The 16,250-nt window shown below is 37.6% G+C and overlaps 2 protein-coding genes across 2 annotated transcripts in view; both read left to right on the plus strand.

Moving 5' to 3' along the window:
* The window catches only part of Mbtps2 (membrane bound transcription factor peptidase, site 2), a 51,762-nt gene that overhangs the window by 14,173 nt on the left and 21,339 nt on the right, over positions 1–16,250 (plus strand). The window contains exons 4-5 of the mRNA XM_055618654.1: positions 3,949–4,052; positions 7,826–7,953. Of these exons, the coding sequence (XP_055474629.1) occupies positions 3,949–4,052; positions 7,826–7,953 (232 nt within the window). The remainder of the gene's footprint in view (positions 1–3,948; positions 4,053–7,825; positions 7,954–16,250) is intronic.
* Positions 7,887–15,092, plus strand: Yy2 (YY2 transcription factor). The gene is made up of 2 exons (XM_055618655.1): positions 7,887–7,953; positions 12,966–15,092. The coding sequence occupies exon 2, from the start codon at positions 13,014–13,016 to the stop codon at positions 14,121–14,123; it is 1,110 nt and encodes a 369-aa protein (XP_055474630.1). The 5' UTR covers positions 7,887–7,953; positions 12,966–13,013; the 3' UTR covers positions 14,124–15,092.

Raw genomic sequence — 16,250 nt, forward strand, 5'->3', positions numbered from 1 at the left:
CTGCCTCTGCCTCTGCCTCTGCCTCTGCCTCTGCCTCTGCCTCTGCCACTGCCTCTGCCACTGCCTCTGCCACTAAGATGCTAGGATTAAATTGTGCAACAATATTCCTGGCCTGTACAATATCTTTATCATGAAAGCAGAAACTTAATGGATAAAGGGATAGTTCAGTGGATATGAGCATTTGCTGTAAAATCAAGAGGATCTGAGTTCAAATTTCCAGCAGCCATGTGTCTTTTTGGTGCCTGCAAACCTAGTATCACATGGTGAAGACAGGCTGATCTCTGGAGCTCACTAGACATCTGAATGGTGGAGCCTCACATTCAGTTAGGGACCCTGTCTCGAAAGATGAGGTACAGAGTGGCCAGCAAGATGGCTCAGTAGATAACGGCACTTGCCACTAAGCCTGACAACCTTAGTGCTTATCTGCAGGACCCACCTGCAGATAAGAAGAGAAGAACCAACTCCTTCATGTTGTCCTATAACTTCCACAGGTATACTATAGCAAGTCTTCACCCACACACATACACAAACAGTTAATTAAGGAGAGCAAGAGAAGATATCCAACACCCACCATCCCCCTTTGACCTTAGCAGTGTGTACAGGGGCATGTGTACTTGCACACTTCAAACTTCACACTTGACAAGTGAATAATTAAGTCACAAAAATAATTACAAAAAAGCAAAAAATTCCAAAATAGTTAAATGCACAAAATATAATGTACCTATTAAAAACCATGTTGAGGTGCTGGTAAAAAAACAAACAAACAAACAAAAAAGCCTGATGGTGCACGTTCACAATCTTAATTGAAAGAGATCATGACAGGGAAATTCTTGGGGCTTTCTGGCCAGGCAGCCTAGCCTAATCATTGAACTCCAGGTCCTGGTGAGAGACCTCATCTCTAAAAACAAGGCAGTGGCCAGAGAAGTGGCTCAGAGGTTAAGAGCATTTGTTGCTCTAAAGAGGATCAGGTTTGGGTCTCAGAACCTACAGCGCCTCACAACGATCCACAACTCCAGTTCCACAGTATCCGATACCCTCTTCTGACTTTCTGGGCACCTGGCACATATGTGGTGAACCTATATACATGCAAACAAAACACTCATACACCAAAATATAATAATAATAATAATAATAACAACAACAACAATTCTGACAGGCATGGTAGTGCACACCTTTAATCCCAGCACTTGGGAAACAGGGGCAGGCAGATCTCTCTGAGTTGGAGGCCAGCCTACTCTACAAAGCAAGTCCAGGACAGCTAGTGCTACATAGAGAAACCCTGTCTTCAAAAACAAAAAAAACACTCCACTCATACACATAAAATCTAAATATTTGTTTTTAATATATTTACATTACATGTGAATGTTTTGCCTCAATGCATATATGTACACCACATCCATGCCTGTTACATTCCCTGGAACTGGGATTATGGCTTGTTGGCAGCCAAGATACGGGTTTTAGATCCTCAAGAACAAGTACTCTTAACTGCTGAACCATCTCTGCAGCCCTCTAAATTTGTGTTTTTTTTTAATTTAAAAAAGCATGTTGAGTTAGGTATGATATAGTGTAAACTATACCATATATAGTATGGAATACTAATCCTAGCCCTCCGAAGACTGATGCAGGAGGATCTTTCTCAATAGGTAAATTCAGCTATGTATATTAAGACTTTGACTCCAAAAACAAAAAGATATGAAAAAAAATATAGAACTAGAAAATACTCATGAAGAGAGGTGAAAGTACAAGTTTCAAAATCTTGTAGCCAGACATGGTGGCGCACACCTGTAATCCCAGCACTTGAGGAAGCAGAGGCAGGTGGATCTCTGTGAGTTCAAAGCCTGATCTACAAAGCCAGTCCAGAACAGCCAAGGCTACACAGAGAAACCCTGTGGGGAGAAAGAGAAGAAAGGTGTGTAGGAAAAGACTGGAACTATATGGCAAAGCATTGAGAAGAGATAGCTTTTCTCTTTGCGAAGTGAGCAGGATTAGAGGCTTCGATTTAAGTTTTCCTGTTTTGTTTTTAAGGATGTATTTATTTGTATTTTATGTATATGAGTGCTTTTGTATGTATGGGCACATGTGTAGACTTGGTTCTCATGGAGGCCCGAACAGTGTGTCACATCCCCTGGACCTGGACAGTTGTGAGCCACAATGAGCGTGCTCATTGTATACTGCTCTTAACCACAGGACCATCTCTCCAGACCCAAATTTTCCTGTTTTTAGCACTTTTAGTCAGTATTAAAATGATAATTCATAAATGAAGGAAGGCAATTTCTCCAGAGAGATTTATTTTGTTTTCCAAGTCTCTTTGTTGTTGTTTTGTTGCGTTTTGTTTTTTAGAGATAAGGTTTCTCTGTGTTTCTTTTGTTGTCCTGGACTCACTCTGTAGACCAGGCAAGCCTCGAACTCACGGATATCAGCCTGCCTCTGCCTCCGTGAGTACAAGCGTGCACCGCAGCGCCATGTTCTGTTCCCGTTTTGTACTGTGAGCAATGGGCGTTCCATATGGTCAGGCTCACTCTCTCCTTAACAGATGAAGTACATGATTGTAAAACAACTCCTGCTTCTTAATATGTCCATGAGTCTATATTGCACGCATATTTGCTTCTATTTCTCTGATAGCTAAATTGATAGGGTAAAAGGAATGAACAGCTTCCATTACTATTTATTACCTCTAATCACTTGAGTATTTAAAAGAGCCTCACTGATTTGCTATATTACTCAGCATGCCAAGACACGAGGCAAAACAGCCACAGGAACAACAGCTGCTGCGTGGGGCTGGGCTAAATCCCGTTTTCGGGGTCGTGGTAAAGACAGGCAGGATTGGGAAAGAGGGTAGAAGAAATAGGGTGCAGAGGGCGGGGCAGTGAACCATCAGATCTCAAGAAATGTGCCTTAGGCGCCTCAGGGTGTGGCATGGATGCTACCTGGGAAGACGCCGCAGGCGGGTCCAGCCAGCAAGCGCTTCAAACGGGGGGGGGGGGGGGGGGGGGGGCGCTCTCCTCACTCCTCAGCTGCTGCTCGCGCCAGCAAGCGCTTCAGGTGTGGGGGAGGCGCTCTTGCGCTCTCCTCCTCAGCTGCTCGCGCCAGCAAGAGCTTCAAACAGAAGGAGAGGGGGCGCTCTCCTCACTCCTCAGAGGCTGCTCGCGCTCACACTCCGCTTCGTGCTCCCCGCAGCCACCAGCCAGCGTGCACCTCGTGTAAGCAAAAGCAGTTCAAAGACAGGACTGAGTGTTTGTTTGTTTGTTTGTTTGTTTGTTTGTTTGTTTTGAGACAGGGCTTCTCTGTGTAGCCTTGGCTGACCTGAAACTAACTCACTCTATAGACCAGGCGGGCCTCAGACTTGGAGACGGGTCTGCCTCTGCCTCCTGAGGGAATTAAAGGTGTACACCGCTAATGTTTCCGAGTTGAGCCTCCAGCCCTTAAATTAAGGATAGATCAACTACTGCCACCTTCGTCATCACCCCTTTTTCTCTAACTGACACTCAGGGCACCCTCATTCTTTCCCGTGGTTAAAGCTCGTAAGAATTTTTTTTTCTTTTTTTAATTTTTTCAAGACAGGGTTTCTCTGGACTCAATCTGTAGACCAGGCTGGCCTCGAAATCATGGAGATCCGCTTGCCTCTACCTCCCTGACTGCTGGGATTACAGGCATATGCTACCGAGCCTGACTCCAGATATAACTTTTTAATTTAGTCTTTCCCATTTCCTTTACATTGGTAGTAAGCCTGATTTACAGAAATTGCACAGATTAAAACAAAACATTGCTTTTTCTTTAATTATGGTAGACATAAAAATTGATCATTAATGGTCATAACACTTGTAGAGCGTGTAATATTAAGTTTGGAGGTTTCAGCCTTAAGACGGTGAAGGTCATGCCTCTTGGTATACAAATGGGACTCTGCTGTACCCACACTGATAATCACTGCTGTATTATGTCTATGAACAGGTTCCTGGTATAAATTTACCTGTCAATCAACTGACTTACTTCTTCGCTGCAGTCCTCATTAGTGGTGTCGTACATGAGATTGGACACGGTATAGCAGCTATTAGGTAACTAGACTTAACTTTTTCTTTTGTACCACATGCAAAGAAGCTTTTCAGTGAAGAGGATTTCTTCCTAAAATCTTGTATATTTGATGATTTTTTTTTTCTTCTGTAGAGATTACTCTATAGCCACCATTTATCACTTTGGGGTAGCTTTTTTTTAAAAAAAAATGATATATGTATATATTGCTGATATGCCATTCTAATCATGTGATCCCCAGTATTCTAAGTTTTTCTATTCTTTGATTTCTGCCAGAATGATTATAACCTCAGTGCTTCAAGATTTTTCTTCTAGTCATTTTTTAAGTTATATTTATTTATTTATTATGTGTGTGTGCATGAAACATATACTGTGACATGCTTGTGGGAGTCAGAGAACAACTTGTGGGAGTCACTGATCTCCTTCTACCATGTGGGTCCCAGAGATCAAACTCAGATAATAGGACTGACAGAAAGTGTCTTTACCCATAGAACCATCTCATTGACCTGTCCTCTGGAATTCACTTGAGTTCACTTCTTTGCCACTGCCTCGGAGAGTTGTTTTGGGAGAAAGTAGGAAGGAAAGCTTTCTCTAACTCAGGCTAACCTCAGACTCAGAGTCTTCCTGCCTCAGTCTACATGAGCTAAACAGTTTCCTGCTTCTGCCATGTCCCATATTATGTAGAACAACAACAATAACAACAAAAACCTGGAAGTACTGGGTTCAGTGATATCTAAGTCTACCTAGAAACCCAGGTGGAAGATAAGAGGATGAGACCTAGGACTTCCTTTGGGATGCATGCTGTATTGGTGAATTTGACTATACAAATGTATCTTTCTAATTATACCATAACAACTAAGATGGGAAGAAAGCAGGAGTGGTCACTACTTCCTTATACCCCCAAACAATTTCTGCCAAAATCAGAAACATGCACACAGAAATGTTTTTATCTTTTGTGTATATGTACCAGGAAAAAGGCAAATGACTGTTCTGGAGGAAAAGATTAATCATTCTTATTTCCCAGTTGCTTATGAATAGACATTGATCTTAGCACAGCATGTTTGAACAGGTGTGTACGCTACAGGTTTAAAGAGGCAGTTACCTTAGAAAAATATTGGCATCTGTATGTGCCTGTAGGGTTTTGTGTACATGTGCCACATGTATGGAGGTTAGAGAACAATTTTCAGGAATCATTTCTCTCCTACCAAGTGGGTTCCTAGAATCAAACTCAGGATGTCAGATTTAATACAAGCAACTTTACTAATTGAGCAATCTACTAACCCCAGTTACCACTTATAAATCCCTTTTTTGTTTCTACGTGTTTAGCCATATAACCTTAGGCTTTTATATCTAGAGGCATTATTATTAATAGTTTCATATTTTACATTATGTTTGTGAAAGAAATTAAATGACTTTTTAACATAATACTTTCTGTTTATTTTTTGAGAATTTCACATATGTATGTGATGTATTTTGTTTATATCCCTACCCTACTTCTTGCCTCCAACTCCCCTTAGAATCCCACATCTCCATCCCAAGTTCTCTCCCCATCACTTATTAACCCCCTAAGTCCAGTTAGTGTTACCTGTTATGCGCATGGTTGTAGTGCCATCCACTGGAGCATTGGCAATCTCTCAGACACCATCAACTGCCAGTAAGTCCTCAGCTAGAGTAATGCCTCATGAACTTCTCCCCCATCCATGACATACTGTTGACTGGTTTGATCCTATGGTCTTTTGCAGGCAGCCAGAGACGTTATGTTGTGAGTTCAGGAGTGTACTGACCAAGTTACATCTGGAAGACAGTGTTTGGCAGTAGTCCTTCCTAAACTCTGGCCCTTAAAATATTTCTCCTTTCTCTTCCACAATGTTTCTCTGAGCCTCAAGCAAATGGGTGTGTGACATCAATGTCCCATTTACAGCTGAGCACTTCATAGTTACTTATTCTCTGTACCTTGACCAGTTGTGAGTCTGTATTAGCTGCCATTCATTGCAAGAATCAAATATATAGCAAGCTTTTCTGATAAATGGTTGAGAACAGCACTAATCTGTGGATATGAAGATAATTATTTAGAAGACAGGTTAATGCTATGTCTATTTAGCAAAACAATAATAGTAGGTTTACCCCTAGGGCTTATGAACTCCTGCCAGTCACTGTTCTATTGCTTTGAAGAGACCATGACCAAGGCAACACTTATAAAGGAAAATATTTAATTGGGGGCTGTCTTACAGATTCAGGGGTTAGTTTATTATCATCATGGCAGAAAGCATGGCAACACACATGACACTGGAGCAATAGCTAAGTGCTGTATATCCTAATTGTCAGGTAGGCAAGCAGAGAGAAAGAGACTGAGCCTGGCTTGAGCTTTGAAAACCTCTAAGCCTGCCCCCAGTGACATTTCCTCCAGCAAGGCAACACCTACTCCAACATGCACTATTCCTTGCAATCTTTTCAAACAGTTCCACTCACTGGTGATGAGGCAGTCAAATATATGAGCTTATGGTGGCCATTCTTGTGTGGCCACCATACCTCCCCAACTACAGGATTTTAGCCAGGGTTAGTAAGCATGAGTTCCCTCCTATAGAGGGAACCAACTAAAAAGTGCTTGGTTATCCACATAACAATCTTGGCAGACTGGTTGTTTGCTATAGCCACAAGGTTTACAGCTGGTTAAGACCATTGATGTCTTCTTTTTTTTTTTTTTTTTTTTTTTTTTTTTTTTTTTTTTTTTTTTTTTTGCCTTAGCAGATCTGCCACTAGAAACTATGATATTTAAAAAAAAAAATCTCATTACCAACAAAGCATGAATTAAATAGTTGTCTAAGGTAATGCTTTCCTCATAGTACCTTTTGGTCCTATGAGACTATTAAATATATAACATGTATTTGTAGTAATGAAATAGTGGAAAAACTATTCCTTTTAAGTACTGTCTTCCCATTAACTATTTTAAATGTACTTTATTTTGGGGAGGAGGTGGTAGGAAGGTGGTAGGAAAGGTTTCTCTCACCCAGGAGATCCTAAGACGCAGAGGTCTTCCTTCCTCAGTCTCTCCAGCTATTAGAATAACAAGCATGTGCCTTAGGATAATGCATTAAGATTAGGATAATAAACATTAGCTCAACAGAAATATACTTACATAAATCTTGAGTCGTATTTATAATAACTAAGGCAAATAAATGTGTTTGAATCATATATTTGAGTTATACATTCCCTTTTGTCCTTCTCTGAAAATAGTTTATAGTACACTATAAATTTCTTTTTTCTTCTTGTCCTTCTCCTCCTCTTCCTCCTTCTTCTTTTCAAGATAGGGTTTCTCTCTGTAGCCTTGGCTATCCTGGACTTACTTTGTAGACCAAGCTGGCCTCCAACTTATAAAGTTCTACCTGCCTTTGCCTTCCTGAGTGCTGGGACTATAGGTGTGAGTTACTGTGCCTGTTTCTACTGTGCCTGTTTCTGCTGTGTAAATTTCTATCACTGATTTCATATATATATATAAAATTATGTATATAATATAAATATTATATATATATCAGATTTCAGTTATATATTCAACAATAGCAAAATCCTAAAATTTTGGCATTTTTAAGTGTATTTCTAAGTTCTCTAGAGCCTAGGCCAAATAAGTATACAATTTTAAAGTTATGATTTTAGTGTAGATATGTTTTCTCTCCAGGAAGTTTGTTTTTAAAGATTTGAATTACAGTGGATTTTAAGATAACATCATTATTAACTTAATAATTATGATAATATTAGTAAATTTCTTTTTTTTTAATGTGATTTTTTTTTAATGCTTTTATAGGGAACAAGTTCGATTTAACGGCTTTGGAATTTTTCTCTTCATTATTTATCCTGGAGCATTTGTTGATCTCTTCACCACCCATTTGCAACTTATATCACCAGTCCAGCAGCTAAGGATATTTTGTGCAGGTAATAAACAGACTTCATTTTTTTTTAATTTTGTGTGTTGTTTGGGTTTTGATTTTCTTTGATTAGTGATTTTATTGAAAGTACTTTCATGAAAAATAACATTTGGTTAATAAAGTCAGCTATTAGATTACTTCAAAAGCAATTTTTAAAAACCAACAAATTATTAAAAACTTAAATTAAAAGCAGGGGAGAAAACTTCATATTTGCTGAAGCAAAAGCATGATCAAAACCTGAAACCACAACTGTGAAGAATGTCAACTTAGCTGAAATATACAAAGAAATGTACAAAAGTCAAGAAAGAACATGAAAAGTCAGTCCCATGATAAATCATGATTCAAGAATGAAGAAAAGATGGTATGCAAGAATTGATGCTGAACTTTAGCACTGTCGGAGTTCAATCATTCAGAAAGACTCACCTGGAGATATGCAATTATATAGGGGAGAAATTCTGGGAAAAACATCCATCTCAGCTAAAGGAATGCAAGACAAGTCCACAATAATCCTACATCTCTTAAATGGAATAACTAAGACTAAGCAAGTATGGAAATAGAATTTTTTAACAGACTGTGGTATAAAATAATTTACCAGAAAAAAAAAAAAAAAGAATTGAGGTGGGAGCCAACAACATGGTTCAGTGAGTAAGGACACGGGCTGCCAAGCCTAATGACCTCAATTTGAAAGATTTCTAGGTCCTACGTGGTAGGAGAGTGAGAACCAACATCTACAAGTGGTCCTATGAGTTCTATGTTCATGCTATGTTACATGTGTATATGCACAAAATAAAGTGTAACAAAATGTTTTTTTAGGGGCTAGAGAATTGGCTCAGCAGTTAAGAGCTCTTGGTACTCTTTAAGACCTAGATTTGGTTCTCAGTACCCACATGGTGGTCCGCAGCTGTCCTTAAACTCCAGATCCAGGGGGCTCAATGTCCTCACCTCCACAGGCCATGTAGGTAAAACATTCACACACATAAAAGAAATGACTCATAAAAGTATTTAAAAAAAAAAAGATGGAGATGGGTAAAATAAAAGCAGTAAGTGTGCATACTGATTCCTTTACTTTCTTAGTGGAGTAAATAAGATACTTGAGATTAAGGCAGAAATTATGGTTTGATTATAATAGTACACAGTAAATGATCTTAAAAAGTACACTTAAACATTTGAAGTGATCATAATGAATGCGTACATGAAGCACACACAAAAGAAAAAAGACTGTATATCAAGTGCTAATGTAAGCCAACTTACAAAAGAAAACCAAAATATGTATTCTTCTTATATCATTATAAATTACCCCATGCAAAAAGGAGATGTTAAAATGTCAGGTTGAAATACAGTTCACTGATAGGGTACTTGCCTAGAATCTGTGAGACCCTGAGTGATTGCCAGCCCTACAAAAAAAGTCCTTAATTTAGATTTTTAAAATATCCCAAGTGTGTGATGTTTAGAAAAATCTATCAAAAAATTACTTAAATAGTATAAAGTAAAACTTGCAGAATAGTCTATGCAAATAATAAAATGAGAACTAGTAACTGTGATTCTTATTTTATGAAATACCAAATCAGAAAACCAAACAAAATGGGAAAAGTACAAGGAGAATAATAATGTGTTCATCTTGTAGCATTGGAGAAAAGTATTTAAAGAGTAAGACCATGAAATCTCATAATTATTTACATAAAAATAGGTAAATCATATGTTAACAGAGGAGACAATTTCTTTTTAAATGTCCATGAAATTGACAAACAAAAAATCATATATTCTCCAATCTAAAGAATAATAGTAGGAAAATTTAGAAACTTGTTTTAATTACACGTTGGATACATTTAATTAAAATCCATAATTGTTAATAATTAATCATAAATTGATTATATGATAGTTACGCTTATTTATAAATAATAATGACATTATTTTACTAGAATAGAAAGTAAAACTTTACTAAAAGTAAATTTCAATGCTATACACAGTTATTATACACTTAGAACATACTTAGAAATGGAAATAAGTCAGTCAGGCAATCAATTTAAGAAATCTGAAAGTAGCCAGGCGTGATGTCGCGTGCCTGTAATCCCAGCACTCAGGGAAGCAGAGGCAGGCAGATCTCTTAGAATCGAAGGCCAGAATGGTCTACAAAGTGAGGTCAGACCAGGTAAGGCTACACAGAAAACTCAAAAAAATAAGACATAGGAAAACAAGTATAAAATAGTTAAGAAATAATGGAGTAGGGGCTGCAGAGGTGGCTAAGAATTTAAGAGCACTTGCTGCTCTTGCCAATGACCTAGTTCAGTTCCTGGCATCCACGTGGTGATTTACAACCATCCTTAACTCCAAGTATAGAGAATCTGACAAACTCTTTTTGATTTTCAAAGACACCAGACATTTATTTAGTTCACATACATATTTACAAGGAAAATAATCGGACACATAAAATAAACATTTTTTAAAGAAATACTGGTATAATAATGATAGAATGAAACAACACAAAAAGAAATTACAGAAGAAGCAGAGTGTTAAATCTAAGTTTTTTGGAAAAACAAAATAAAACATTAAGCAACAAGAATTAACAACTATAGACAGGATTTGTATTTAGATTAGTGAATAATATCTGATACACAGGAAATCACACCTATTAAATTTGTATTCAGATTGGTGAATGATATCTCATACACAGAAAATTATATCAGTTTTTAGTGTTTTTTGTTGTTTATCTTTGAAAAAATAACTGAACAAATAGAAGATTGTGAAAATAGCTGAAATTAACTAAACAGGCTAATAATTGCAAAGAGGAGAATTACAGAAAATGATAAAGAATTCTTCTAAAAGTTTTATAGGTAGAATAATTTAAAGTCCTGAATAATTTTTTTCTTAAAAAAGACTATAAAGTGCGATGATGCATATCATAGTAGTCAAAAAAATATTCCAGTCATATAAAGCACATTTTAAACATTAATTATTGAATGTCATTGTATGGTCCTTTTCCTTTGATATTATGTATATTGTAGTTATAATACATAATAAGCATTTATATAGTAAATATTAGTTCGCTGGTAATGTTTATATTGAGGCAAATATTTAGATACACACAACAGGATATATTTTATAAAGCTAACTTTCAAAGTAGTATCATCATAGTTCAAAAGCTTAAGTGCATGAATAATACTCAGCAAATATTCTCAATTGTTTCTCCACAATTTTCATTCCATGTACATATGCATTTTGTTTGTTGTTGATGGATTTTTGTGGAGGGTTTGGGATTTTTGTTTTGTTTTGTTTTGTGAGACATGGTCTCACTATGTACTCCAAGCTAGTCTTGAACACCAATCCTTCGTAACTTCCACCTTCAAAGTTAAAAGAGTAGGCATATGCCATCCAATAATATCTAGCAGAGGGGCTAGAGCTTAAGAGATGGCTCAGAGCTTAAGAGCACTGGCTGCTCTTCCAGAAGTCATGAGTTCAATTCCCAGCAACCACATGGTGGCTCACAACCATCTATAATGAAATCTGGTGCACTCTTCTGGGGTACAGGTGTACATGAAAAAAACATTGTAAACATAATAAATAAATTTTTTAAAAAATACCTAGCAGAAATTGAGTTTTGTTAGGAAAAGACAGCACTTACACATATAACACTGATAAATATATTATGTATATATTATATGCAATTATTTATTCATTATATTATACTATATAATAATTTATTATATATTATTGTATATTATATGATATATTATTATATATGGTTATATATTATATATCATATATATCATTATGATATATAATGTGTATATTTGTGTATGTGTGTGGTAAAGCACAAAATGTGTTATATCTCAAGAATGCAAGGATGGTTTAACATTAGAAAAAAAATTTTTTTTTACCTGAGACAGGGTTTTTCTGTATAGTCTTGGCTAGCCTAGACTCTCTTTGTAGACCAGGCTGGCCTTGAACTCACAGAGATATGCCTGCTTCTGCCTCCCTGAGAGCTGGGATTAGAGGCATGCACCACTGTGTCTGGCCTTTTTGTTGTTGTTGTTTCTTTTGTGTTGTGTTGTGGTGTTGTTGGGGTTTTTTGTTGTTGTTGTTGTTCTTTGAAACGAGATTTTTCCATGTAGCCCTGGATGTCCTGGAAGTCTCTCTGTAGACCACACTAGCCTTGAATTCACAAGGATCTGCCTGCCTCTGCCTCCCAAGTGCTGGGGTTACAGGTGTGCCTCACCACCTCCCGGCAAACATTAGAAATTTTTGAAAAATAAAGTTTACTATCAGGGAAAAGATTTTCTATCCAACATGGTAAGCCTAAAAATTAACATTGGTATTTTTAAAACCATACTTTATAAAAGGAGTAGTTAGATGTTTCATGTATCTATTTTTGTAATAAATATGTTAAAGGACAAGGACAATCAACTATTATTGATATTAACTGTTGGAGTGTCTATTAAGTAAGTCTTGTGGTTAAATAAGGGGAAATAGAGAATTTTAACAGGACTGAGGATAGATAGTTCCGTGGTAGGATACTTGTATAATATGCACATACAAAATACAAATTAAAAAGGAATAGACTTTCTTTTTTCCTAGATCTGATAAAAGCCTAGCTGAGGAAAGTTCAGAAAATCAGCTGAAATAAAATATAGGAAGCTTCAATAAAGAAACCACATGGGAAATTTATATTCAGGCAGTAAATGGACGGGACAGTCCACAGGAAAAGCCAATGGCAAGCTCCGCAAAATGCCACAAGTTTCACAATCATTTAGGCATGCGCAAAGGATCCTTTCTAGATTGTCGCAGTTCAGTGACGTAGTAGTGACGTTTTAGTGACGTCCAACACATGCGTCTAGTCCTTGGAAATAACGCCTAGCGTCTCAGACGACGGCCAGCTATTCACGGAAGAGCGCGCTTTTCGTCAGCTCTGGGGTTTGTTTGCTTTTTTTCATTGTAACTTTATAGTTTTGGCGTTTTCTTGTTTTGTTTTATTTAGCACGCAAGTGCGTGCTTTTCTTCCCTGATTCTTTTTCTTTTCCACAGCTATCGCCTACCTGTTTGCTACCCAGCACTGCTACGTGGATCTCCGCCATGGCCTCAGAGGAAGTTACGTGTGTCACCACAGAAGATGCAGAGATTCCCGCCGCTTTTTTGGAGCTGCAGCCACGCACTTTAGAGAGAGCTTCTGTGGAGGAAAGCCAAACCGTTGAAATGTTTGCAGATGTAGGTGTCGATTGGGCATGTGGTGACCACTGCCACTCTCCTCTTAGCACTCTGAAGCCAGTTTCGGGCAGCGACCTGAGTAATGGGGACCATGATCAGGAAGCTATCATCCTGGAGAAAAGAAAGGAGGTGGTGGGCTACCAGGACTCAGACATGCTACTAATCCATTCTAATTTTGAAAACCAGATGGTTGTTCCAGTTATTCAAGATGACTATCTCCAGCTGACCGCTGCTTCTTTACCTAGCTTCATGGAGTCAGAGAATGATCAAGGTGAGCTCAGCCCATTTGAAGGGAATCTCTGTGATTTAGCGACCATTATCGACGGCAGTGCAGAAGGCACGAACCCTGACCTGGGTGAGCAACAGTGGGTGCAGAGTCAGATTCAAATCGAAGCTCTTGAGGGAGAATTCCCCTTCCCAGTGTGGGAGGCTCAAGAGGAAATAGAAGATGCCGTGGCTGAAGTGCAGACCGTTGACTCGCCTCCCGATTATTCCGAGTATATGATGGGAAAGAAATTTCCTCCTGAAGGAATACCTGGCGTCGACCTGTCTGATCCCAAACAATTGGCAGAATTTACTAGCATGAGAAATAAGCCCAAAGGAGACTTTCCAAGACCCATCGCTTGCTCTCATAAAGGTTGTGGGAAGATGTTCAGGGATATGGCTGCTATGAAAAAGCACTTGCACATCCATGGGCCTAGAGTGCACGTTTGTGCAGAATGTGGTAAAGCTTTTATTGAGAGTTCAAAGCTGAAACGTCATCAGCTGGTCCACACTGGAGAGAAGCCCTACCAATGTGCCTTTGAAGGCTGTGGGAAACGCTTTTCCCTGGATTTCAATTTGCGCACACACCTGCGAATCCATAATGGAGACAAGCCCTTCGTGTGCCCATTTGATGGTTGCAGCAAGAAGTTTGCTCAGTTGACAAACCTGAAATCGCATATCGTAACACATGTTAAGAATAAGAATGACCAGTAATAAGAAGTGAGAAGATCCTTCTGAAGCCTTGGAAGTATTTTACAGTAATGTGCCTGGAAATCAATATACCTCACATTTGAAGAGTTTCTAGGAAAGTTATTGCAACTGTACATATTTGAGGTTTATGTTTTGATAGCGTATTATATTGCTAAGATGCCCTGTTTTGTGCTGCAGTGATGTTTTTGTGAAGTTTGATTTCAGCCAGAGAGACTAATTCATTAACCTCACATTGTTGCTAAGATGTCTTATGTTTTGTACTGATATTTTTCAAGCTTGGTTTCAACTGGAGAGTAATTCACAAACCTCATATTGTTGCTAAAGATGGCCTGTGTTCTTTTAAGATGGAGGTTTTGAGAAGTTTGGTTTCAACGGGAGACTTAAGATTATGAACCTCATATTGCTAAGATATCCTATCTTCTGCAGTGGTGTTATAAAACTTGGTTTCAGCAAGAGACTATTTCGTGAACTAGATACACCAAAATGACTTGTTTTATTCTACAGTGGTGTTTTTGTGAAACTTTTGTTCAACAGACTAATTCAACGAACTAACCTAAAGATAGCCTGTGTTATTTTGCTCTGAAGTTTTTTGAGAAGCTTAATTTCAACAGGAGTTTAAAATCACAAACCTCATTGTTGCTAAGTTGCACTGTGTTATTCTGTGGGGTAGTTTTTTGTGAAGTTTGGTTTCAACAGGAGACTAAATCACAAACTTCATATTTCTTAATATCCTGTCTCCTGCAGTGGAGTTTTTCTTAAGTTTGGTTTCAACAAGTGACAATTTCACGAACTTCGTATACTAAAATGACCTGTTTTATTCTATAGTGATATTTTTATAAGACTTACTTGCAACAAACTTCATATTGCTAAAGAGCCCTGTGTCACTCTGCAGTACTGTTATTGTAAAGTCAGTTTTGACAGGAGAATAATTCATGAAGCTCACAATGGTATGTTGCTAATAATGCCCTGTTTTTTTTTCTGCAGTGGTATTTTTGTGAAGTTTGGTTTCAATACAAGACTAATTCGTGAGCTTCGTACTCTTGATAAGATGCCCTGTCTTAATTTGCAGTGGTGTTTTTGTGAAATTTGGTTTTTACAAGAGAATAATTCATAAAATTTATGTCAAATTACATTTCTTTATACAACTAATAAAATAGGACTTCCTTATTCTCATAAATACACAGTTTACTTATTAGATATTTAAGTTGTGTGTTCCAAATGCTCATGTTTATACTTTTAGGAATATGTTTAGTAATTGTATATATGATTTCTGTGGAGTTGACTAAAAGTAGTCTTTAAAAACAAATGGGAAGTTTTGTACATCTATATTATCCTGATAAAGAAACTTTATAGGTTTGTTTGCTGTCCTAATTTTGACAGCATTCCTTGATGCCAACACATTTTGCATAAGTTTCTCTTAGCTGTATTAGACAGTATAGAAAGTTAAGTAACGTAATATTAGCCAATTTAAACATCTTTTAGTCATTTTATCCCCTCCCTGGATACTACTTAAAGTGCTGTTGTTGAGTGTAGTTTCTTTGTGTGATCAATTAAGAGTAGTGCTTGATTGCATAATATTTTTGTCTTTAAATTAATTACATTTTTGGTGTGTACTTTTGTGTTATAGAAAAAAGCAAAAATAAAATAACTCTTTGAAGAATGAACAATAGCTTGCTTGTGTGAATATGGTAGCTAAAAAGTAAGGAAAGGGGAAACTGCTGCTGGCATCCATTCAGAGCATTTGGTAGTGCACACGACAGTCACCTGTGACAACAAATTATCTAGCCAAACTGTTGTGCCACTACTAAACATACGCTCTGGAGAAAGCAAAAGTGGTAAGAAGTATTTCAGAAACGTACTTGTAAACAAATCATTAATAGACAAGAGGTTATTTCGATGAATGAAATGTGTCTGTTTTACACATGTCCACTCTCACCTGGCCATTAGAATTTAGAGGGTAAAGTACCAGCATCAAGTCTGGGAGACAATTGGAAAGGTCATTATAAGGTCAAGAAACCAAACCACTACTCATTTTTAGATTCTCAGATAAAATGTGACGGCTGAAACACGAATGTTTTAATTAACTGACACAAAACAGAGCCCAGCACACATTTATTCCTGGCACTCGGG

This window comes from Psammomys obesus, unplaced genomic scaffold (genome assembly GCF_907164565.1).
Source record: "Psammomys obesus unplaced genomic scaffold, mPsaObe1.curated_primary_1811, whole genome shotgun sequence".
NCBI classification, from domain to species: domain Eukaryota; kingdom Metazoa; phylum Chordata; class Mammalia; order Rodentia; family Muridae; genus Psammomys; species Psammomys obesus.